We start from the raw sequence: 27,789 nt of genomic DNA on the forward strand, positions 1-27,789 counted from the left end.
CAATTTTATAAAGATGTAAATTCCTCCCTCCACTAATGTATAGTAGTAGTTCTCAACCTTTGTGTGTGTGTCCTGTCCCAACCAGGGATGTTGCTATATATTCTACAATGCAGGAAAGCTCCCCACAACAAAGAATTATCCAGCCCAAACTGTCAATAGTGTTGAGGTTGAGAAATCTGACATATAAATTCAATATAATTCCATTCAAAACTTCAGCAAGTTTTTTCCTTGTTTTTTTTTGGGGGGGGGGGGGGGGGCGGGGCGGCGGAGTTGAGGAAGATTCACCCTGAGCTAATATCTGTTGCCAATCTTCCTCTTTTTCTAGGTGAGCCACTGCCACAGCATGACAGATGAGTGTGTAGGTCCGCACCTGGGAACCGAACCTGGGCCATTGAAGTGAAGCATGCCTAACTTAACCGTTAGGCCACCAGGGTTGGTCCAAAACTCCAACAAGTTTTTTGATGGAACTCAACAAACTAATACTAAAATATGTATGAAAATACAAAAGGCCAAGAAATTTCTACTCAAGAAACTCTAAACAGACTAAATATTAGACTAGAGAGGCCAGAAAAACTCTATCCCGTAAATAGATGCTTGATATTTGCCAGTGGTGTTACTGTACAACAGTGAAGAATTGAAGGACTTTTCAGACTTAAAATATTCCATTCCAGATGAAGACCTAAATTTGAATGGCTAAACTATATATAACTAACTAAACTATATATAAACTAGAAAGCTTTTATTAGAAAATAGATTATCTTCATGTGCAAAGAAGAATTTCTTATGACATTAAAAGCCAATAAAGGAAAAGACTACCAACTTGACTGCACTTAAATTAAGAACCTATGTTCATTTATTCATTCATTCAACAAATATTTATAGCTGCTGGGGATATAGTAGAGAATAAAATTGACAAAAATCACTGCCCTTAAGGCATAATTTATCAAAATATAGAGGAGGAAAAACAACTCAAGATGGGAGAAGATATTTGCCAAATATATAACTGATCGACAAAGATGACTAATATTAACACTTATTTAAAAAAAACTCCTACAAATCAATAAAGAAAATTAGTGGAAGACTTAAAGCAGTTCATCCAAGAGAAAATCCAAATGATGTGTGCAACAGCACTCAGTCCCAACAGTAATCGAGGACATAAAATTACAACCTTAATGAGATATTTCTAAACATACTCAAGAAGGTAAAACTAAAAAGGCTGCAACATGTCTAAGCAAAGATGTGAAGCCATCAGAATTATGTGACATTAATTAATTGGAGTATAAAAAGTCGCTACAACCACTTCAGAAAACAGTCTGGCATTATCTAGAAAAGCTGCATCTCTTATAACCCAGCAATCTCACTTCTCAGTACACAAAACAGAGCATCTTGTGCACATACACACCAAATTAACATGTACAATAGACAGTTTATAGTAACATTGTTTGTATTATCCAAAAGCTGGAAACAACCCAACTTCTTTCAAGAGCAGAGAGTTTAAATAAACTACTATATTTATATCATGGCTACTTTACATCAGTTCTGAACTTACAGCAATTATGCCCCCCAGGGGACATTCGGCAACATCTGCAGACATTTTTGGTTGTCACAATTGGGGAAGAGGGTATGGGAGGACAGAGAGGAGTGTGCTACTGGCAACTAATAGGTAGAGGCAAACGACGCTGCTAAACATTCTACCATGGAAAGGAAAGCCCACTACACCAAAGAATTGTCTGCTTTACATCAATGAAAACGAGTGCACTATGGTACAGGCAATATAAATGAATCTCATAAATATAATGTTTGAGCAGAAAAAGCAAGATAAAAGAGTAGGTACACTTAATTATGTAAAAAAGTATACATATAGTTAATTATCTAAAGAAGAAAAACAGGCAAAACTAAAATGTTTTGTTTAAGGATAGATTCATTAATGGTGAAACTATAAAGAAAAGCAAGGAAATAATTATCACAAAATTAAAGTAGTACTTATCTCTGTGGAAAACAGAGGTGGTTGTGATAGGGGAGGAGCACACAAGAGATAAGGGGAAGGGTCTTCTAAAGTCCTGATAATATTCTTTTCCTTGACCTGAGTACTAATAACATTGGGATTCACAATACAAATAGTACTTAACCTCTACACACATAATTTATGCGCTCTTCTCTGTGTATAAGATGTCACAATTAAAAAGGTTTTAAGAAAAATAATATTGATCTATATACGCTGTACATGTAAACAGATAAGAAAGAATTCATTTAAATAGATTTCTAAAACTGATTAATATATAATAAACCATAACAAATACCTGTTTCTATTCCCCAAAGCAGACACTGACACTGTTAGGATACCAGAACAAGTAATTTATTTAGGAAATCCCATAAAATACTGGTAATGGAGTGGGGAAATAAAGGAAAGGCTGACAACAAAAAGTGAGTTATCTACCCAATTACTGCCATAGATAACTGGAGCCTAATTAAACTCCTTGGGGAACTGGGAGTCACCATAAGCCATGCACTTAAAAGTTATCTCACATGAGGGAGAAAGGATTTGGGGTATTTATACACTAACTCCCAGCCAGTCATTGGTTAAAGCCACAGTGCCCAATTTGTGCACTGAGATGTCCTTAGCCATGGAAGCAAACTCATATAAGCACTGTGGGGTATTTTAAATGTTCAAAGGGAAACAGCAATATTTTATATCTGTCAAGTACAATAGGAACTACTAGCACGAGGTAATTCAGTATCAACGTCAGATCATACTTCATTACTTTTGATAATATCCTATCTTTGAGAAGCTGTGTTTTCACAAATTCTCCTGGAAAACCAGTATGTAACAGGAAACGAGGGTGACTTCAAAATTTGAGCAGTTGTACAGGCCCAAGAGATGCATATATCTACTAGTAAGTGAGATTATTTAAAAACAGAATACAATTTTTATTTTTCTTTCAATTATGTTTATCATTTTTCTAAACAGCTACTAAGTTCTTAGGACATAAATAAATTGTTTGGACCTAACTACTTCAAAAAGAAAGTGTTAGGTATTTCTTTTGGCCTAGAGGTTCCATGAAAAAATTAATGAAACACTAATGGGTCCATGAAATGGGAAAGTTTAGGAAACTCTTGGAGTAACTGTTCTTGGCTGAGGTCAGTTCTCCAGCAATCCTACATTCCTACAAAGTCCTCAGGCATTTAAAAGTCCACTGTTAGGCACAAGCACTGCAAAATAGAATTACTTGTTATAATCAACTAAAAAAGAAAGTATTTCTAACCTACAATTCTCAAGTTTGATAAACACATCCTTTATCAACTAAAAGCAAGCACATTTTCCAATGAAAACTACTTATCAATATCCCTGACACATAATTCTGAAATCTGTTATATACTGGCATTAGTACATACCCAAACATAAATGCCTCTACCAATGGTGTATTAAACAATGATAATATTTTGAATATAGAGATAACATATCTGTATTTTGTCGTGCATGTTACTATAAATATATCCTCTCATTCTATGTTATCTTCTTGGCGTTTATTCCTATAAACACTTAACGAAGTTACACAGCTTTAAAATGCAACTAACTCTAAGTTAATAGTGTTTAAATCAACTTTTCCTTTGCCATCTTTCCTACTGCATTGATACTGAATATATCCTATTATCACATTGAATTAGTATATTCTAACTGAGGGTCTAGCAGTAAACAGAATTCACTTCACATGGTTCAAAGGAAGAGATTTCAGTGAGCAGACTATAGATATGTAGGCACAGTTAAGGAAAGAACTAGAGGTGCTGATACAACGTAAGGTAGCTTAAGAAGAAAACCGATACGACCTAGGCTGAAGGGTCAAGATGAGAAAATAGTGATAGTAGAGGCCAAATGGAAGAGAGGCTGCCCAAACTCTTCATATGACATTATGTTCCAATTTGTCATGTCACTGGTGGGAGTGCTCCATCTAGCCAAGAAATAGGAAAAAAAGTTTTGTGACTTTTTCCTTCCTTCCCTGGTTCTCTTCCTGCTTTAGCCAATTTTTTTTAACATCCTTTTGTTCTTGGTTCTTATGCAAGTTTAGGGGCAAATGGGCTGATACAATAAAACACCAAGCTGGATTTTGGAAATTACTTTGCAACACAAGAAGGCCTTATAAAATGCAAAACTAACCTCAACAAATAATAGAAACCAGCTTTCATAATATAAAAAAAAAAAACTTCCCCATTTGTCCTTTGTCTTTTGACTTTCCCTACAATGTGCCCATCATGTAAAAGTTTTCACTGTAGTGTAATTTATCAATCTTTTCTTTTCTAACTTATAAATTTTGAGTCACAGTTCTCTTTGAGTCACATTAATAAAAGATCTTTCCCACTCCAAGGTTATAAAGGAATTCTTTCCTGTTTTCTTCTAGCACTTTTATTATTTCTTTCTTTCTGGTATTTATTTGCTGTTTCTTTTTCTTTATTGCTACTTGTTTTTGTATTTAAACTGGATGCATTGAGAATTTCTCTGGGTGTACATTATCAAGCGAGGTATAGATATGAAATAATTTCCCACATTTTCCCCATTTTTATCTTAAAAAGAGGGTCTTTTATTCCATTATCTCTTCTAACTGGCTATTATTACATAAACCAAACATATTAATTTATCTATATTAATTCCATATCCCAATAACTTACTGAATAACTATTGCTTATATTAGTTTTGTAAACTGATTCTCTTGAACTTTCCAAACATTCAACATTATTTTCAAATAGCGATCATTACTTCATTTTGTATGTCTAAACCTGTTTGCTTGTTATCTCCAATATAATGCTACATAGGAGTTGTAAGACTGGGCATCCATGCCTTGTTTGACTTTAGTGAAAATGACTCTACTGGTTTCCCTTGAGTATGATACTGGCTTTAGAATTAAAAGGGTTTTCCCTCTCCTTTCAGTTTTTACTTTGACATAATTTCAGACTTCACAGAAAACGTGTAAGAAAAGTACAAAGAATTTCTAATACTCATCACCAAATTCCCAGGTGTAAGCATTTTACATTTGTTCCACCCTTCTTTCACTCTTCCAATATCCCTTTACTCTGTAATACTTCACTGTACAGTACCCTAAAACAAAAAATCACATACAACAACAACAGTACAAGGATCACGAAATTAACATGAGCCATGAAATTAACAATGAGACAATACATATGTTCTAATCCACAGAAGTGATTCAGATTTCATTATTTGTCTCAATAATGTCCTTTATGTCAAAAGAAAAATCTAAGATCATGTAGTCCATTGTAATGTTTCCTTAGTCTCTAATCTGGACCAGTTCCTTAGTCATTTCTCAGTATTTCAGGACCTTGACGGTTTTAAAGAGTACAGAATTGTTATTTTGAAGAATATATCTCAGTCTAAGTTTGATGTTTCCTCAAGAGTAGATTCAGGCTCTGCACTTCAGGCAAGAATGCTATGGAAGTGAGGTTGAGTTCTTCTTCTAACTGCATACAAGGAAGCACATGCTATTGACTGGTTCTATAACTGGCATGTCTGTTTTCAACATTTGGTTACAGCAGTGTCTACCAAGTTTGTACATGATAAAGTTATTATTTTATCCATTCTAAATAAAAGATATTTGGTAAGGAGACATTTAGAGATTAGGTAAATATTGTGTATGTGTATATTCCATTATTCCCCCTTCTTTCTTCCAAAAAAAGCTGCATACTTTAGATATTCTTTTCCACTGTGCATTTTACCCTTAAAAACGTATTCTGAAAATCTCCCTGCATCAGAGATCTTTCTTTTTCGTTTTAACACTGCCAAAAAACTCCACTGTGGAACTGTACCACAGTTTACTCAATCACTGTCCTATATATGAGCATTTAGGTTGTTTCCAATATTGTGAAATTACAAATACATTGTATTGCATAACTCTGTGCACTTATTTTCCTAATGCTGGAGGTATATCTTCATGGCAAAATTCCAGAAGTAGCATGTTTGGGTCAAAACATAAAAACATGTCGTTTTGGGAGATACTGCCAAATCTCTTTCCATGAGAGATGTACTAATTTGTACTCCAACAAACAATGTAACAGTCTCTGTTTCCTCACAGCTTAATCAAGAGCGTTCTTGTAATTTTTAATTTTTATCAATCTAATGAGTGAAAAATGGTATCTTGGTGTAGTTATAATTTCCAATTCACTTCTTTCATATCTGCTTAAAGTTTCATACGTAACTGGGTCTATTTCTGGATTTTTATTATATTCCACCGAGCAAGAGACAAGTGTGCTCTCTTTGTTAATCATATTAAGAAAATATGCATCTATGTCTCTTTTATCAAAATGTTTTAAAATCCATTTTGTCAAGTGCCTTTTCAAGAACAATGAAGACAGCCAAAAGGAAAACTGACAACTGATAGGAACAAGAGAATTCACAGAAAAAGAAATGCACATGGCTCTCAACCCTCACTTGTGAGAGAAATACAAATTAAAATTATCCATATACAAAAATTAACCATGAATCAATGACCTAAATATAAGAGCTAAAACTATAAAACTCTTAGAAGAAAACAGAGGGATAATCCTTCATGCCCTTGGATTTGGCAATGGATTCTCAGATTTGACACCACATATATGAGCGAAAAATTTAAATAAATTGGACTTCATAAAAATTTAAAACCTTTGGGGGCTGGCCCCGTGGCCGAGTGGTTAAGTTCGCACGCTCCGCTGCTGGCAGCCCAGTGTTTCGTTAGTTCGAATCCTGGGCGCGGACATGGCACTGCTCATCAGACCACACTGAGGCAGCGTCCCACATGCCACAACTAGAAGAACCCACAACGAAGAATACACAACTATGTACCAGGGGGCGTTGGGGAGAAAAAGGAAAAAATAAAATCTTTAAAAAAAAAAAAATTTAAAACCTTTGTGCATCAAAGGACATCTTTAAGAAAGTGAAAAGATAACTCACAGAATGGGAAAAAAATAGTTGTAAGTTACATACCTGATAAGGGTTTAGTACCCAGAATATATACAGAACTCTTACAACTCACAACAAAATCAAAATCATCAAATTTAAAAATGAGCACAGACTTGAATACACATTTTCAAAGAAGATATACAGATGGCCAAAATGCACATGAAAAAGATGTTCAGGGACAAGCCCCAGCGGCCTAGTGATTAAGTTAGGTGTGCTCAGCTTTGATAGCCTGGGTTCAACTCCCAGGCGTGGACACATACCATTTGTCTGTCACTGGCCATGCAGTAGTGGTGGCTCACATACAAAATAGAGGAAGACTGCCAACAGGGCAAATCTTCCTCAGGAAAAAAAAAAGTTTCAATTTCATTGGTCATTAAGAAAGTGCATATCAAAACCACAAGAACTAGGACAGTTCAACTGAAAAATAAAAGTGTTGGAAAGGATATGGAATAATAAAAATCCTCATACATTTCTGGTAGGAAGGTAAAATGCTGCAGCCACTATGGAAAACTGTTTGGAAGTTCTTCAAAAAGTTAAAGTAGAATTACCATATGCTCCAGCAATTCCACTCCTTGGCATTTACCCTGAAGAATTTAAAAACAAGTACTCAAACCAAAATATGTGCATGAATTTTCATAGCAGCAGTATTCATAGTTACCAAAAGCTAGAAACAACCCAAATGTCCATCAGCAGATGAACAGATACACAAATTGTGATATATACATACAATAGAATGTTATTCAGCCATAAAAAAGGATGAATTATTCTTATATACTACCACTCGGATAAACCTTGAAGAAATTATGCTATGTGAAAGAAATAAAACACAAAAGGTCACATATTATACAACTCCTTTTATATAAAATGACCAGAACAGGCAAATCAATACAAGCAGAAAGTAGATTAGTGGTTGCCAAGGGTTGGGTGGGAGAGGGGGATGGTGAATGACTACTTAATGAATATGAGGTATTCTGGGTTGATGAAAAAGTTTTAATACTACAGAGAGGTGGTTGCACAACACTGTAAATGCAGCAAATGCTACTGAATTATACACTTTAAAATGGTTGTCTGTCAAGTGAATTTCACGTCAATTTTAAAGAAATCTCACTGATGTGTAATTTTTAAATTGCTCATAAAACCAATTCCAAAAATTGGATGAAAACACTTTGTTGAATAGATTGAGAAGAAACAAGCATTCTTATATATTACTGATGGGAGTAAAAATGCGTGCAATTTCTATAGCAAGAAATTTGGCATTATCTAATACAATTACAAATACACTTACCTACAGACATTCTTCCACAAAGAGCAAATAAGGTATACACAAAATACACGGTTTGTAATAGCAAAAGACTAAAAATAATGCAATGGTTTGTTAATAGACGACTAGTTAGGTAAATTATTATACATATACTCAAGGGAATGCTATGACGCTGTATTAAAAGAAAAAGGAAAAAAACCTGAGAAAGCTCTTTATACACCAGTATCTTCCCCGTAAGAGTGGAGAAGGAAAGAGTATGTTCCTACTTATACATATGGAAATTAGATAGATAGATGGATATACAACAAAGTAGTTAACAGTTAACTCTGGAGATAGATGGGAAGGCTGAAAGTGGTAAAGACTTTTTGCTTTGTATTTCCAATTTTTTTTCGGTTTTTTGAACCATGGGAATGAATTACAAAAGGAAAAATTTTAAAGACTACCAGTTATTTTAAAATTAAAACCCAGTCCAACAAGACACTTACATAGATTAGATGAAATAATATATGTAAAGCACATCACTCAGTACTTGCCTTGCCCATTTTAAGGCTGTAAAATTAAACTTGCTTTCCTTCAACAGCCTAATCTCTTGCCTCACCAGTTTCCATGTTCTAGGATTCACCCATAAACTCCCTGTACTAGTGTGTGCCATGCTTTCTTATCTTCACGCATTTTTGCACAATGTGTTAACTTTGGCCTTTCCCCTCTCTCTTAACTTTCTTTAACTCAGTCTCAGTCTCACCACAGAGTTTCCTCCTCTGGGATGCACGTTCTTACAAACATCTACACATCACACATACACAGAAACACACAGCCTGGGACGGATCAGAAGCCCCTTCTTGTTACTCCCATGGCATCCTGTGGTTAGGTATATAGAATCCAGACTGAGACGAGCCTGACTCTGATACATGAGTTTGGCACTTGCAAACTGTTTGAAGTCCAAAAACTTACCTAAGCCTTTTATTCTCCATTTCCTGATCTATAAAATAAAGATCACACCTGCCTGATAGGACTGTTAACCAATATAAAATAAGCTAATGTACATAAAGCATATACTAGATAGCCATTAAATAGTCATCAGTTTATTATTCTTATAATGGCACAGAGCACTTGATTGAACTATTGGTGTATTTCCTTCTTTGTTCCTTGCAATAAAGCCTCCTTTAAAAATTACACATACTCTAATACTTCCTGGAGCAGAGGCTGTCTTGATAACATTTGCACAATCTGGAATAGTGCTCAGCACAAGGGAGGTGCTCTGTAAATATTTGATAAACTACTTATGTCAATATGGTGATAAGGTAGACAGAAATAAGAAAGCCTTTAAGAAACCAATTTGATCAGTGGTCTCAATAAAAGATCACTGTTCTTTCTGTATTGGAAGGCAAAGAATGGTTATTTACCAACTGATTTACCCCATGTAGCAGAATCTAATCTATTATTAAGACTTATCTATTCCAGAGAATCTCTCAGTTATCTATTAATATAATAAAAATAAATTTCTATTTTAACAAACTGTCTATGGATTTCCAACAGATTGTAAACTTAAGAAACCTGATTGTGATACTTAGGTTACCTTAAGCAAATTATTTGAGTTTCAAGTACTTCATCCATAAAATGATGACCAAAATACTGACAAGGATACAAAATAATGAATGTTAACAACTACTACAGTTCCTAAGATGAAGCATAAGTAAAATAATATCAGTAAAATATTAAGCATAAAAGCTTATGATCTAAAAACTGAATTAATAAATTCATTAAATGAATTTTACATTTCCTTCCAAATTTCAAAAAATTCAGAAGTCAGTTTGTTTTTAGGAACAAAATGGACCAGAACAAAATGAAATATCCTTAAATAACTTAATAACTTTCTTTATCAGAAAAAAGATTAGCACATAAATCGAGGATGAAGTATAAATAACTAATTGAAGGTGAAGTAAATTTAAGACTGATGGACTGACAGGCTCAATGTACATCATTTATTCCAACATTCTGTACCTCGACATCCTGAACACTGGATAAAAAAGTTGATTAAATCCAGAAGTGCGATGTCCCTGTCTTGTTTATATGATTCAATCCAGTCATCCACAACGGACTGTGGAAAAGAAAAAGAAAAATGAAACTTCAAAAAAATTGATATTTATAGCAAATAAATTTCCAAAAAAGTCTGTGGTTTTCTCTGTGTGTCTCTATTTGAACCAAGAACACTACTTACCTGAAATTATTTCTCTGCAGCCATATAAAAGTAGAGATTCCCTCTTTGTTTTTTCTGAAGGAAGATTAGCCCTGAGCTAACATCTGCCTCCAATCCTCCTCTTTTTGCTGAGGAAGATTGGCCCTGAGGTAACATCTGTGCCCAGCTTCCTCTATTTTATATGTGGGATGCCTGCCACAGCACGGCTTGACAAGCAGTGTGTAGGTTGGCACCTGAGATCTGAACCAGTGAATGCTGGGCCACTGCAGTGGAGCACACGAACCTAACTACTGTGCCACCAGGCCAGCCCAAGATTCTCTTATTTTTAAAGGCAATTAAAATGTGAGTAACTAGGTTTCCAAAATGTGTTCAAAATCCACACAATACAAACCTGACTTTACCAATTCCATTAAGTGTAATAAATTATTAAGCAACTATAGATACTAATATTCAAACCATATTGCAAAAATGACAAAAACTAATTTCACTTACACATAAATACAAACTTTCAAAGCATCAGAAAACCTAATCTCCTAGTAGTGCATAAAAAGAGTACACATCACATATTTAAAAATGCATTTTTTCCAGGAATGCAAGGATGGCTCAATATTGGGAAATCAAATAATTCAATTTATCAAAAAAGGAGAAAAATAAATTAAATGATTACATTACTGGATCTCCAAAAGGTATCTGATAAAATTCTGCAGCCAAGCTTTAAAAAAAATTTCTAGAAAAACCAGGGTTAGATGAAATGTACGTAAACAAGATAAAAACAAAGACTAAAATATATTTGTTGTTGAAATGCTTAAGACATTTCAACTCAAAAAGGAAACAAGACAAGAACACATGCCAAACCATTCAACACGGGTTTTCATCTTTAGTTAACGGAAAAGCTAGTAAAATATTGGTAAAGACAATTCTCCTTTCCTACAGTTGATAAGAAAATCTAAGAGTCTCTACTAAAGTAGATTAATAATGGAAAGATTTGACAAAACAGCTGACAAAAGACAAAAGTACAAAATAACTTTTTAATACTGGCAATATATAAGAAACATAAATGAGGAGCCTGTTCACAACTAAAAATATCTAAGAATAAATTCAAGAAAGGTATAAATGTCAATGAAGAAAATTATAAAAAATTACAAGATATAGAAAACTACCTAAATAAGTATTATACACTGATTTTTTTTAAAAAAAGGCTTAGTGTTGTATCAATAAAGTATTTCCAGATTATTAGGCAAATTTAATGTGATTCCAGTGAGCAGAATTGTTTGGGGTTTTCTTGGGTGGAGGTAGGGAATCAGAGGAAATGCATAAAAATAATTAAAAAAAAATTTTAAATTCACTTTTATCTCTATACTGAGGTATAATTACATACAGTAAGATGCAAAAATCTTAACTTACCACCTTGATAAAATATTACAAATACATAACACCTGTGTAACCATAAGCAAGATGAAAATATAAAACATTTTCATAACTGAAACAGGCTCCCTCATGTTCCCTTCCAGTCCATAATAATGGCCAGATTATTTCACTATTATTCCTTAATAGTTGACATGTTTTTGAAATTCATATAAACAGCATCATCTTTTGATTGATTTCTCTCAAAGTTTTATCAGTGAGTGTCAGTCACGTTGTTATATATATCAGTAATTCCTTTTTTGCACTGCTGGGTAGTATTCATTATATTTATATACTGTAATTTATTACCCATTTTACTGTGTAGTTTCCATTTTAGGGCTGTCACAAATAAAACTGTTATAACTATAACTGTATACATCTTTTAATGGACATAAACATTTTTCTCTGTTGTATATATACCTAGTAACAGACTTGTTAACACACATAATACATGTATGTTGAGGGTTAGTATACAATGCCAAACATTTTTCCAAAACAGGTTTATTAAATTATACTTCCACCAGCAATGGATGAGGATCCAGCAATGTGTAAGATCGAATACTCCACATCCTCACCAATACTAGGTATTATCAGTCCTTTTAATTTGACCCATTCTGAATGAACACACTTCTTCTTTAATCACCTCTTCTATTGAGGAACAACCACATTCCCTTCTTCCATGCAACGGAGAAAACTTTTAGTTAACTTCTGATATACATAACACTCTGTTTTTCTCTGTCTCATCACATTAGCATCTTAGAGGTGTTGTTTGAAAAGTAAATAGAAATTTAGAATATTACAGTTGTAGGAGAGAGTAAAAAGAAAAATAAAGAATGGCATGGTATCTGTTCAAGGTTCAGCTCTACTGAACAATGTGTCAGCCCTTGTTGGCTAAGAATGGTGGTGAGGACTAAGAATGGATGGACCCAGTCAAGAGTGACTTTGAGAGTCAGGGCCCAAGCAGAAATGCTTTGTGATCCAGGTAATAAAGTGTGGCACAAAGCTGAGGAGAAAGCCATTACCCTAGTTCTACATGGGGCCCAACACTGTGAGGGCACTCTTAGGATGGTGACCAAAATTTTCTTTAATTCCCAAAGTGATTAGTATCAATGTGTAATCCCACCAGTTAGATACAAAGAGCCCAAAACATTCTGAATAAGACTAAGCAGGGACTTGCATTAGAAATATTAAAACTTAAGACAAACATACTGAAAACAAAATAGTTTAAAAATAATATAGGACTACAAAAGTAATATAAAGAGAATAGAGCTTAGAAATAGATCCAGGTATAATGTAGAACTTAAGCTATGACAAAGGAGATATTTCAATTTTAGAGGGAAAAGGGTGGTTTATATAATAAATGACACTGAAGTAATTGGTTATTCATCTGTAAAAAACACAGTTATATCTTTTAAAAGCTATCAGAGAGATGTGGAGGCAAAGGAATCTAAGGAACTAAACTCCAGAAAGATAAGCCCTTTTGAATTGGCAGAGACTGGTGACTGTTAGAGGCATTGCCAAGTATAGGCATAAGTAGGTGAATAACATATAGGGTCTTGGCTGAGGGACAGGATAAAACAGAAAACTACAGGAGCCACATCAAAATCAAATTACTGAGTATCTTCAATAAAGAGAAAAAATTTTAAAGCAGCTATAGGGTATGTACAGGGGACCAAAGAATAAGAAATATGGCACACTTTTCATCAAAAACAATGAAAGCCAGTCAATAACGAAACAACACATTTAAAGTACTGAAAGGAAGAAAAAACTGCCTATCAGTTGGAAGAAAAAACCATTTCCTGGTTGCCCCACAAAGATCAACAATTGGACACTAATCTACAAACAAAAGCAGCTCTGGAGACCTCTAGAGTCCACTTATAAGTTTTAACAAAACAAAACTGAGAATAATCACACAAGAAGAAAATGAAAGCCAATTCATTTTGCCTGCCTTATCCTATCCTCCAAAACTGGCATTGTTCAGTGCTTAAGAAGGAACTTCTCAGGTAGAAAGATTTCCTCTTGCAAGGAAAGGAAAAGTGAGATAAGCAACCAAGCTTCGCCAGCCTGGAAGCGCACTGCGCAAAGGCCCTGCTTCAGTTTCACCCTACCCAGACAGCAAAACTGAGAGGTACCGAGCCAGCTAGGAACAAGGGAAAAAAGCAGAAGCTATTATTAGCAGACAAGCAGTGGGAGTAATCACAGTTCACAGAGACCAGCCCTGCGGACAAACTGCAGATTTCTGACAAAGCCCAAGGTCAACACAGCCACTGTGGACTTGCGCAGATCTCGCCAGCTTTCCTCCCACAGGTACTTGCGTTCGCTGATGCTAGCCTAGCTGCCTGACTCTCTCCTCGCCACCACGTAACCCATACCACAACCATCCATGATCCCTGCAGCTGCACAAGTGCAAGACACCAGCGACCAGAGTCCCTCCACATCCCCACTGGAGCCCAGAAGCCACACTCACAGCCAACTCAGGCTTCTGCAGCTGTGTGAGTGCAAGACACCAGTCTAGCACTTCCCTACCCCTGACATCTACCACTGTGCCCATGCTCAGGACTAGCCCCTCCAGCTGTGCACCACTGGCCTGACACCCATCACTGACCTCCACTGCAGCATGCATGGGGGACATGGAGGAGGGAATATGCAGCCACCTGTTGAGGGCAGCAAGAGCCAAGGCACCCCACAGCTGCCTGTGGACATAGATTAGGCCCTGCCTTCTGTCACTGGCCAGCACTACCATGACAAAATACATACTATGCAAACATTAACTATAAAAAAGCTGTCATGACTATGTTTATATCAGACAAAATAGAAATCAAGACAAAAGGAGTATTACAAACATATGAAGATATATTTTATAATAATAAAGTGGTGGGGCTGGCCCAGTGGCATAGCAGTTAAGTTCACAGCTCCACTTTGGCGGCCTGGGGCTCACCAGTTTGAATTCTGGGTGCGGACCTACGCACTGCTTATCAAGCCATGCTGTGGCAGGTGTCCTACATTTAAAATAGAGGAAGATGGGCACAGATGTTAGCTCAGGGCCAATCTTCCTCACAAAAAAGAGGAGGATTGGCAGCAGATGTTAGCTCAGGGCTAATCTTCCTCAAAAAAAAAAAAGTGGTAAACTCATCAGTAAGATATAACAACTCTAAATTTTTAGATACCAAATAACAAGAGTCTCAAAATACATAAAGCAAAAATTTAAATCAAAGAAGAAATATGCAAATTCATAATCATGTTGAGATTTTTAACACATCTCTCTTGGTAACTGATAGAAGAAGTAACACACAAACAAAAAATAATAAGTACACATAAGATGTGAAATAGCACTACTAATAAACGTGACCTAATTAACATGTATAAAACATAACCACCAACAATTATAAAATACACATTCTTTTTAAGTATGCATTGAACGTTCACCAAAAGACCAAAAAGTAAGTCTCTATCAGTTTTTAAGGACTGAAAAAATACAGAATACATTCTCTGGCCATAATGGATTTAAATTAGATATGAGTAACAAAAACATTACCTTAAATATCCCCCATATGTTTGGTAATTAGAAAATATTTTGAACTGAATGACAATGAAAATACAACATATCAAACTTTGTAGAAAACAGGTAAAACAGTGCTTAGAGGGAAATTTATAACTGCAAATCTTTATAAAAGAAAGCTCTAAATAATGGCTCAAGCATTCACCTCAAGAAACTCACATTTCAACATAGGTTGTCCTCATTTAGGGAATAGGGAAAGACAAGCAGTATAACTCCAAGATTACCAGAATGAACCTTTTTTTTTTTCCTCCTGCTTTTTCTCCCCAAATCCCCCCAGCACATAGTTGTATATTTTAGTTGTGGGTCCTTCTAGTTGTGGCATGTGGGACGCCGCCTCAACATGGCCTAATGAGTGGTGCCATGTCTGCACCCAGGATCCGAACCCTGGGCCACTGAAGCGGAGAGTGTGGACTTAACCACTGGACCACAGGGCCAGCCCCCCAGAAAGAACATTTCTGATAACATATCCACAGTCAATCAAAAAGAAACTTTAGAATATCTGGATCACAAGTTATAGCCACACAAACATTCTGTAAGCTAGGCTGACAAAGGCTCCACTACTCTCTGTAAGAAGCTTCCAAGGTTGACCCTGAGAAATTAATATCCCGCTGACAGAAGAGAAAAACATAGAAAAGCATGGCCAATTTTCATAATTCAGGTTTGGAAGTGGTATACCACTTTGGCTAATATTTCACTGGCAAGAACTTAACTAACCACATCTAATAGCAAGGGGAGTGAAGACATGGAGTCTCTGTTTACCAGTACCCTCCTTGAACTTCCTTTACTATGAAAAAGGAAAAATAAATTTTTAGTAAGTGGCAAGTCATCTCTCTGCCAAGATCTGCCCCTCTGGCTACAAATATTTATATGCAGTCTTCTTCCTACACAGAAAAAATACTCACCTGCATGGATATTGTAGTACTGTTTACTGGGGCAAAAAAACTACGCAACCTAAATGTCTACAAAGAAACATTTCATTAAGTTATGGTATATACATACAGTAGAATGATATGTAACTATTAACACAAATGAGCTATATTTATATATTAGTACTAATGATACAGGTTGTTCATAACATACTAAGTGAAAAGAGAAAAGTGTATAATATGACTCTACTTTTAAAATAAATGATATCATGTACACACATATATAGTAGCATGGAAAAATATAAATTGCGACACTGATAGATTTGCCCTGAATCCATTCCAAAAAAGTTTAAATCTAAGACTTTACTACAAAGAAAATATCTAAGAACTTAGCCACAGATCCTCAATGAGAAAACCATAACAAACACCATGTGAATCACAGATTACAGTCAAATGACAAAAATTATGACATCTGCTATAATAATGATTTTATCATACTGTAACAGAGGACAGGATAATAAGGAATTTGCAGTAGTTAGAAAAATAACATTTTAAAAATTGAGAAAGAAAAACTAAAGAGAAAACAAAAAAAAAGTCAAGGCTACAAGAGGAAATACAAATATGTAGAACAGAACAGTTAATGTCGTAGTCAAAAATGAGTTTTAAATCTGCCTCTAAGCTTCTTATAAGCTAAACGTAAAGAGACACCAATCAGTTCAATCTGGATATCTACACTATACACTGAGTGCATACTCTTGAAATTCTATTAAATAAATATACTCCTTTTGGCAGGCTATTTGATAGGACCTTGGTTAAACAGACAAGGGCATAGAGAATTAGTATTCTGTACTGTTGCTTAGGAGTAGATTCATTTGCTTTGGAGAAAGACAAGCAGATGGCAAAGATAACAGACTATTTGTCAATTAAAGACCCTAACTAGGAAGCTTAAATGAATGAAGGGCCCTCTCTCTTCCAAACTGAGAATCACTGTATAACAAATTAATAGTTAGATGATTTTTTTCAGCATAGCTTTTAGCAATATCATATATGTTTTCTGTGACTACAAATGTAAATACTACATAGGTAGACTGAGAGTTCCTTATTACTCATGAGACGAGGCTGTTATTTTACCCTCAGGTATAAGCTAAAACGTTCTTGATTTTCAGAGCTCTCCAAAGCCTTTTTTCCCCTTGTTGTTGATTTTTTTTTTTTTAATGTAACTCTTCAAGGGCTTGGGGAGAAAAACTGATCCTACACATACAACACTCTTTCATTCCTATTTCCATTCCTACCATACTAACTAAACTGTAGTTTCTGGACAATGTGATCACATCATTGTCCTTTTATACAATTATATTATGGCCTAAACTCAGAGATATTTGTTTTTAAGCTCAGATAAATGGTATGACCCTTCACATGACAGACCAAATTTTATTCCATAGCTAAGAATGGAATCACAGATCACGGTATCATTTCAACACCATTTTTCAGAAAAATAAATATTATGCATAGCATATTTCATACTCTCACTTGATACTAAATCTCAGTTTTGTTTTTCTTTTGTTTTGTATTATTCTGCTTTTGAAGTAGAAAGCCATTATCAACAAGTAGACTTTGCAATTTAACCTGGTAACCTAAGCAGGTTTAGAGCTGAGCACTGCAAGATAGTGATATATAAATAAAATGGTACAGAAACGGTACCAATAAATTAAAATATTTTAAATATCAATCTTCTTAATCTCAAATTTTTGTAACAGTTCTCTCCAGTTTGTAAGATGTCTTTACATTTGCAATAGTTATCTTGCAGAAGCTCTCATCAGAGGACTTTTGGCAAATGACAGTCTGAATATGGATTCTTAATGCACTCTCCAACACACTCCCATTCAGGACTAAACAAGCAAGAGAGGAAAGCCCAGGATTCAAGCAAGGCTATGGGTTCTGTAGGGGTTGCTAGAGAAGAGAAACAGCACAAAATTAAGTTTTCTTCTGAGCTAAGCATGAGGTGGATAGATACTGGCAAAAAAGCTTAGAAAGACTAGTACTTCCTGTTCTTCAAAAAACTGAAGGCTTCAAAGATTATTGAATCTTCTTAGTAGAAGCCCTCAGGTGTGGGTCCCAGCAGGGCGTGCTGCAAATTCTTGGCCTCAAAGGAACTGCAGGGGACCACCAAGATAAGCTGAGTTGCCTCCTACACCTACGGCTGGGAAAGCACTAGTCAATTAACAGAACTGTTGGTTAGTGTGATACTCACAGGAATGGAGACCATGGCAATACTTGTTACACATAAATTTGTGCCAATGGAGGGATCCTAATATAGTCATGTGTTGCTTAACGACAGGGATATGTTCTAAAAAATGTGTCATTAGGCAATTTTGTCACTGTGCGAACATCACAGAGTGTACTTACACAAACCTAAATGGTACAGCCTACTACACACCTAAGCTATATGGTACTAATCTTATAGGACCACCATCATATATGCAGTCTGTTGTTGACCAAAACATCATCATGCAGCACATGAATGGAAATTTGACTTGACCAGCAAAACTGAAAAGAGGCTTAAGAAGTCAAAGCAAAATAATATGCCTACAAGACTCAGCAATCAAGGAGAAAGAAACAGTAAATTAGGTGCATATGAAACAGATGGGAAATTTAAAGCATGGAAAGGACTTTCTGGAAGTTAAAAAAAAAAAAAAAAGACTTTCAAATTAAAATATTCATTGGATGAATGAAAGAATAATCACTATGGACAGTGAATTTAATGTCCTGGAAGTTGAGTGGGGGGAAAAATCTCAACACGAAACAAAAATACAGAAATGGAATTCATGAGGAAAGGAGCAAAAGATTTGATAGATATACATAGTAATCTAACAGGCACATACGTTTGAGAAGAAGGAAAAAAAAAGGAAGACAGACAATTAAACTGATCATTTTAACAGGAAAACTCACTGATCAATAAAAGATTAAAATCTGAACATTAACATGGCTTATCTAGTTGCTCCCAGAATTAATGGGAAAATGCTACATATAAGCATATCCAGGTAAAATTCACATATTCCAAGGAGAAAGAGAAAATCTTATAAATATCAGGACCAATACTTAAAGACAGACAAGATATACAAACTCTATCTCCACATACAGAGTATCCAATCTGCATTCAATGCCTCTCTCTTGAGATAAGCAAATACCTGCCAACACCAGACAGTGAGGAAAGCCTCTGTGTCAATTATCAATTTATTGTGCCTCAGCTCCCAAGTTACCCTTTAGTATCTGCTCTATGATAATAGACAAGACTTTATAAGCATTTCTCCTTTGCAATAAGCACTATGTTAAGCTTTATTAGCATACACCTCTGGAATGACACTGCAGCGGGGAGGGGGCTGCTCTTCTTGGTTTAGGTATGTTAAGGTTAGCTTTTCTTGCTCTTGCTGCATAGTCCATCAGCAGTGAGTGTATATAAGGAAATCCAGTGGTGGTCTGTCCCAGCCTCATGCCAAGAGTGTGCAGTTCCTTTGGCAACCTTGTGTTCCAGCCTGGGATGGATGATTATCCTCCTGATACAGCCCTCCTGATGTGGATACTGGCAAGTTTCAGGTCTCATGCCAACAGCAGTGCCTCATCTTCCACTGAACAACTGTCTACCATACTCAACACGACTGCAACTCAGACAGTGTTGTTTCCTGCTGCCCAGCAACTGTGAATCAGCTCTGGCTGAGGCAATCCTGTTAACTTCTGCCATTCAATGGGCTGCAATCTCACCTTATCCAACAAGGTCTGAGCCTCAGTTCCAAGTCTGTCTTTCCTTGAGAAATGTCCTTCAGTCTTAGGGTTCCCCTAAGAATTATCTTTGAATCTTTATAGTTATTCCTCTATCATAGTTTACTAATTATTTTAAATAAATTTTACCAATTTCTAATTACTGTGTGGTTTCTGACTCCTGATTGAATCCAGATTGGTACAGAATTGGTCCCAGGAGTGGTTCCAGAAGATAAACCAATGAAGATGAGATTTTGGGACTGGTTTGGTCATGCCCTTGTGATTAAGCACAAGGCTGGTCTCCTTGCCAAGGAAATGAGATGCTAGTAATCTATGGCATGCAGAAGTTTCAAAAAAATCTATCAAGTTGTCACCTGTGGCTCACTGTGATGAAGCATCAACTTAAGCACGTGTCTTGAGAGCTTAAGTGGCTGCCATATTTGCCACAAAGGCAGTAATCATGACTATACGGATAGCAGTGTAAGACAGATTCTTTTGTGTACACTTGGGTACTTAAAGAGAAAATGACAAGCACAAGTCCATTAACTCTCAGCTTAAGGTAAGTCACAGTGCAAAAACCAGAGAGCTTCCAGGATTCCCCTAGAAGAATCTCTTTTTTCTTGTAGGTGTGAGGCTGATATTGCTGAAAATCAAGCCTAAAATTTAGATGTGCAAGTTGCTGAATTACAACAGTTGAATTCAGTCTCATCTAGTTTCTCATTTGAAAGTCAGGACCTTGATCAGGAAAGAATGGGATCCTGAAACCTGGAACAGAGACATCTGGTAGTCCTGGATAAAATTAACATTTTTGAATTTTCCTCCTCCCGCCCCAACCCCTGCTAGTAATTGGAAGCCTCTCATCACTGGAAGTATTTTCCAGTGTCTGAGAACACTAGCCTTCCTTGGCTTGAAAATCCTCTGATAATCTCATACGGGCAGATGGCTTGAAGGGTGATGCTCATTCTCCTGAAGACCCAGCACAACCAGCCCCTGTTGCCACTAGATCCATAACTAGGGTCAAATCTCAGCATGTTCCGGGGGTATAGGGACATACTATGACCCAGCAGGAAATAGCTTACATACCCGAGGACCATGTGTGGCAATAGATTCTACAAGTATTTGACCAAGGAGGATGGAATATAATGCTACATCAGGCCAAATTAATTGATATGGATGGGCGCACTTACTAGAGATTCCAGAGTTAATGCATTACTTCATGTAGCTGGAAATGGCTATAACAGCTTATCCGGGTGATGCACTGAAAGCTGGATTTAAAGGTTGAGATGCCAGAGCTTCCCTAGAATTGATATGGATGGAGGAGGAAAGAATCCAACGATTAGACAGTTCAGAATGTTGGACTGGATTTATCATATGAGAATGTCATACCCCTAACTCCTCAACTATGCTCCACAAGAGGGCCCAGAAGGCAATGAGAACCACATTAGTGAAGAGAGGAACTATATACATATCCTTATAAAAGTCTGTGGTTACTCTCCTTTATAAGCCAGGTATGAGTAAGGGCTGTGGCCATTAAGAGTTCCCAGGGGCCGGCCTGGTGGTGCAGCGGCTAAGTGCGCACATTCCGCTTCAGCAGCCCGGGGTTCGCCAGTTTGGATCCCAGGTGCGGACATGTTGTGGTAGGCATCCCACATATAAAGCAGAGGAAGATGGGCACAGATGTTAGCTCAGGGCCAGTCTTCTTCAGCAAAAAGAGGAGGATTGGCGGCAGTTAGCTCAGGGTTAATCTTCCTCAAAAAAAACCCCAAAAACTTTAAAAATAAATAAGAAGAGTTCCCAGGTTTCAATGGAGATGACAGGATTCAAGGTAACACAGCCGAAGTGGCCATACTTACTCATTAAAGACAAGGTGGGTACATTATCTGTTATGGACAGCAGGGACATACTGGTAATCAGAATGTCTTGGCCTGTAGAGATCTTTAGCAGTAGCTAAGTGAATACAGTGTCCCTAGGAACCAAATAGGTGGGCAGTCAACTAGACTACTGTCTGATACATATAACAGGGAAAACTCCAGGTCTGGTAGCCAGAAGTCTAACTTGCATCAACACAGTGGAGAGTTATAGCCGTCTCACCAGTTGCCAAACCTGGGTTAGTTCACAGATCCAGAGTCCACTGAATAAAGAAAGTAGCGATCAGGTCTCTAGAAGGACCCTGAAAACCCACTACAAGTACACACTATACATCTTCCCCTTCTCCTTCCCCAAAGACTTGCAGCCATTAATTAGAGGTACTGTGCATTGTTAAAAGAAAATATCCAGACCGTTCATGCATTCATTGGCACTGTCTCTGAAGTGACTAATTCCTGGGGATTCAAAATGCTACTGCAGTCCACTAGTTAAATTAGGGGCTTCAGTGTTCAGCTGATACATGGGATTGTAACTTAAATCTGACTGAGAGTGAGCCCAAAGAGTCCAGGGACCTATGCTCAGGTTATTTTCCTTGTTCCTGAATATATACTTGGAATAGAGATACTTGGCAACCGGAAGAATCTCACATTGACTTTCTGACCCATGGGATAAGGGGCTTTATGGTAGGAATATCTAAATGGAAGTTCATGGAACTTCCTCTCCTTACCAAGATAAACTAGAAGCAATACTACATCCCTGGGGGAAATGCAGAGTTTAATCAAAGACTTGAAAGAACCAGACGTGGTAAAACCTATTACATTCCCTAAACTCATCAGTTTGGCCAACAGGGAAGTCAGATGGGTCCTGCAGAACAACTATGGATGATCATCAACTTAATCAGGTGGTGGCTTTTACTGCCCCTGGCAATTGATATGAAGCTACTGACCTGGCTAATGACTTTTCTCAAATTAACAAGGACCACTCATACTAAGTTGTTTTTACCCGGAATAGACAAAAGTATACCTTCACATTGTGGCTTCAGCACTGTTAATTTTCCTGCTCTCTGCCATAATATAATTGTCTTGGTTATCTCTTATCCCACAATTTCTGATTCAGGAGTTTAGACACATCTCAGCTGAATCTTCTGCTTAGGATCTCACAGGGGTGCAATCAAGGTGTTTGCTGTGCTGCATTCTCATTTGGAGACTCAAGTCGGGAAGAACCCACTTCCAAGCATTGTTGAAAGAATTTATTTCCTTGTGGCTGGTTGTAGAACAGAAATCCTGACCTCCTCGTTGGCTATTGGCTGGAGACAATTCTCAGGGCCTACAGTTCCTTGCCACGTGGGGTTCCCCAACATGGTCACCAACTCTGTCAAGCCAACAAGGAGACTCCCTAGAGCAAGTCTATAGCAAGAGAGCATCCCATATAATATAATTAATCACAGAATTGCCCTCCCATCACCCTTGCTATAATTAGTGGTTAGAAGCAAGTCACAGGTCTCAACACACTCAAAGGGATGGCTCAAGAGCATGAATACTAGGAGGTGAGAATGATGAGTGGCCACACTTGAGTCTGTCCACCACAACAGTCCATAGATAACTTGATCATCTTTATGTTTCACAAAACATCACACTAGTTCACTATTTGGATGACATACCCCACACCAGTGAATGCGCAGACACTTCACTGAGGTGGCCAGGGGCTCCTAAATTTTTTAGGGGGTTATCTCCCACCCTCTATTTTGCATTTGTCTTACTAAGATTTTGGATGTACTTGCTACTTCCCACTCATCATATCCAACTAGCACAACGCTGTCAAAAATAACAGTAACTAATTATGTAGCATAAATATCAGAAGAAAAAGCTAAAAGAAATGAAAACATTACTCTGAGGAGCAGGACTGGGGGTGGGTAGGGAAAGACAGGGGACTGCTATTTTGGTTACTGTACCATTTGATTTTTTTTTTAAATCATATACATCTATTACCTAGATAAAACTAAAGTTCAGTTTTTAAAAAGAAGAAAATAAAGATATGGATCAAGAAACACTAGGTGAATAAAGCAAAAAAGGAAATGCTGAAGTGGCAATATTAACATCAAACTGGCATTCAATATCAGAAGCACTAAATAGGAAATAGATATTCTATGATGATAAAGGTTAAATATGCAAGGTATTTAAATGAGTAAAACATTTGCTTTTATAATTTCAGAATTCTCAAATCCAATAATTTTTCATCTAAATTTTTTTCTAATTATTTTATTATGTTATTGTTTATATTTAATTTTTTACTACATCTAGACTTTGGTGTATGGTATGAGGTAAAGATCTGTTTTTTTCCAAGCTGTTAATCAATTGTCAACTATAAAAGAGAAAGGAATAGGCAAGGACATAATTTTTAACGTTAAATTATTATCATATACACTTAGGTCTGTGTTCAGCTGATCTATCTGCCAGGTGCCACGTCAATAATAATATTTTCTGTTGCTTTATGATACAGTCTACTAATTGGCAGACTGAGTCCCTCGCTATTCTTCATTTTCAGAATTTTCTTGGCCACTTAGGCATAATTTGTTCTTCTCACTCGCTTCAGCAATTTCAAAGACAATCTCTAAGATTTTGATTAGTGTTCTATTATATGCAATGAATTTTTAAAGGTTTTTAAAGGAAACATAAATGGACAATAAATATTTCAGGAAAAATGTAACGTGACTTTCTTCTAATCAAAGAAACACACATTCCTGGGAATTCAAAATGCTACTATTTTGGTCTTCAAAATGACAAACACTATTTTTAAATGAGTCTCAGTGTTCCCAAGGGTTTGCAAAATAATTATTTTCAAAGCTGATAGGAATAGAGAGCTATTTGGTAATATTTATACAAAGCCTTTAAAATAATGTATTTTGACCCAGTAGCCCTAGTTACATAAATCCTAAGAAAACGATATGAGCATCAAGATTTTCTAAATGTTTAATTTTATTTATGATAATGAACAATTATAAAACAATCAAAATGAAAGTAATCAAAAGGGAAATGTAAACGCTCCAAATTACGAAAAACTATGCATTAAAATGTCCTGTATTCAAGGAATACCAACAATGGAAAAAATTAATCATTCTACTTTTATAAAACAGGTGTAATTTTAATATAAGCCTAGAACAAACTCCAAACAGAAATACACCAAAATATTAAAAACTATGATTATGGGTGATACTTTTCTGTCCTCCTTTAAAAATTTTTCTAAATTTCTGACTAGAGTTTATATGAGCTAAATCAAAAAGTAATAAATCTTTTAAAAATTATACATCCAAAAGGAGATCACTTTCCAACTATTTACTAAGTGCTGACTATATGCATTTTACTGTGGAAGGTGGTACAGTGGATACAAAAAGTGCTTGCCATAGTTTCTGATACCCCAAAACATTTAATCTTGTTCTTTTTGGGGGGGTTAAGGGGGACACAAGCCTATCATAAGCGGATAGCTAGTATCTGGTATGAGAGAAGTCTGTGTATTAAACTTGATTTGAAGAGGAAAGCTGAGGGAGTTTGCCTCACATTGAACAGATGCTTTTCAAATAACAGTTAACTCTGACCACCTGTTTTTCAGTAAGCCATCAGCAGGAGCTGATAATGGAAAACTGAAGAGAAAATGTCCTCTGCTAGTTTTTAATGGTATGATGTCAGACTTTAAGTTTGGATTCGATAAATTAGTGATTCAAGATGTTTGTCATTTCATAAACCAGAAAATGTCAAAATATAATTTGAGAGATAAGCAAAGGGTTGTCAACATTTAGTAGTAAAGGAATAAACCCCAAAAAGGAGGAAGAGACACTCATTACATGCCTTTATTTTTCTCTTTTGTGTGAATTAGTGTCAAAGAATTTGTGGTACCATTCTGAATTGCTATGCTTCTTTGAATAGCCACATCACTTCCTCATTATGAGAGATAATGGTATCAAAAGAAACGAACTAAAAATGTCCAAATGAGTTGTTTTTATTAACCTAAGCATCTCATTCTAAGCAGCAGTTTCTTAGGTAAATTTTCTAATACACATTTAAAAAGAATATGATTAATTTGGGTTAAGGGACATTACACATGCTTGGCAAGGTCTTTCCTGGCTCAAAACATGACTTCTTGGGATCCTTCTCCTTATAACTTTTTTCCAGCCTTAACCTAAATTTTAACATAATGTATTCTAGAACTCAATACAATATCTACAAATACAAAATACGATATTCTGCAGAAACAGAACCAGACTAAGCCCACTGAAATGTGAGCTCTGAATTTTATCATGAACCCAAGTAAAACAGTTTGTATCCCAATATAGTGATACAAATCAGCCTCATTTGATTCCCACAAGAAGCTTAATAAAGCAAGCTGTCAATTACTGATAAGGAAACTTATCAGTGGAAGATGTTTAGTGACATGCCCAAGACCATTCCAGCCAGATAATGACAACCTTCTACTTTTGCCTTCTAACAGTGTGGTATTTTTCCCACTATAGAATACTGGGGGTCAATTATGGGTCAATCAAAGCGAAAAACACCTAGAGCCTGCAGTGAATGTTCAAAAAATTTTAAGTCAAATTTATTCTGAATCTTGAAGCCAATACATCTTTTAAAGTAACTATGTAATCTGTATCATCTATAACCATTAAAAACACAAAGTTATCCTGGTTTTTTCCTCTTCTCTAAAATACCAGACAGCTCTTGCTTTCTTTCTCTTCACTCTTCCACTGATTTTCCTTCCCAGCTATTTCCTCTGAAAGCATCTGGAACTAGCAGTTCACTGTAAAACCCCTCTACACATTCAACCAGTTCACAAAATCTGCCTCTACCACCTTGGCCCAATCTGAAACTTGGCTGTTCTCCCTGCGGCCTCAGAATACTACCATACTTCCTTTTTGTGCTTTATAATAACTGCTGTCTCCTAGCTACTGGCATTTATAAGCCACCCTATTTCTAACAGCATTCAAAACCAATCAGCCTTTAAGACCCTTGCCAGGTGGCTTACCTTCCTACCACCACTCCTCCCTTTTGTGATATATCATTAGCCTCTTGAGTCTTCTCTCCCTCCATCCCCAGTCACTAAACCTTTGTATCCTGGTTCATAGTCTTCCTCTCTTCCCTAATAGAGCCATCATCCTGAGGCATTTCATCATCCTTATTGAAGATATATCCAATACCTTAAGATCCATAGTTTTTACTTCTGTAGGTCTGAAAATCATCAATATTTTTACTTCAAACTCTCCATTCACATCCAAGACATCTAGAACTTTCCTCTGAAATCATTGAATTTCTCTACTATCTAGTATGATCTCAAGTCCCTGTCCATTTGGCACGTGACCCCTTATACCTACACTATGCTTTTCAAGTCTCATCAAGAACTTTAGTCCTCTAACCTCTTCCTTTATCTTGAGTTCATTTCCTTACCTATTCTTGGGATGTCATTACAATTTATCATACAAACCAGAAGACTTATACGGTGAAAGACAGTGCTATTAATAATTATGCTAGAAAAAGTCTGTCCTAAATCCTACAGTACATCATTTCAATCTCTTGCTAGTCAACTGCCTTATGTTGAGGCTGACTTCAACCACCAATAGGTGGTTATTCTAGAATCTCTGCTCAAGCATTGAAAACTTAGAGTTAAAGTTATCCTAGTTTTTTTCTTCTCCTCCATTTTACTCCAGGATTGATCAATTCTTTCTGGAATTTACAAAGAGACTAAATATCAGAAAAATTTTATAAGCCAAGTAGTTCTGAAAGGATTTTAAAAATAACTTCTTTAGAGAAAAACCTGCCAGTGTTTAATAACTGAAGAATAATCTGCTATTAGTGTGAGAAAAAGGTGTGAAATGGCTGGCTCTGTATGATCAGGAAGTGATATCATAGCAGACAAATCTAAAATATATGGGTGGACATGATGGCATGGATT

General features: G+C 36.2%; 1 protein-coding gene across 7 annotated transcripts in view; it reads right to left on the reverse strand.

Moving 5' to 3' along the window:
- The window catches only part of STAG1 (STAG1 cohesin complex component), a 371,021-nt gene that overhangs the window by 197,827 nt on the left and 145,405 nt on the right, over positions 1-27,789 (reverse strand). For 4 of the 7 annotated variants that reach the window (XM_070238181.1, XM_023620972.2, XM_070238182.1 and 1 more), the window contains one exon: positions 10,206-10,302. The exons of the other annotated variants lie outside the window; for them this stretch is intronic. In XM_070238181.1, the coding sequence (XP_070094282.1) occupies positions 10,206-10,302 (97 nt within the window). The remainder of the gene's footprint in view (positions 1-10,205; positions 10,303-27,789) is intronic. 7 annotated transcript variants of the gene reach the window in all.

The sequence above is a fragment of the Equus caballus genome, chromosome 16 (genome assembly GCF_041296265.1).
Source record: "Equus caballus isolate H_3958 breed thoroughbred chromosome 16, TB-T2T, whole genome shotgun sequence".
In the NCBI taxonomy this organism is placed as follows: Eukaryota; Metazoa; Chordata; class Mammalia; order Perissodactyla; family Equidae; genus Equus; species Equus caballus.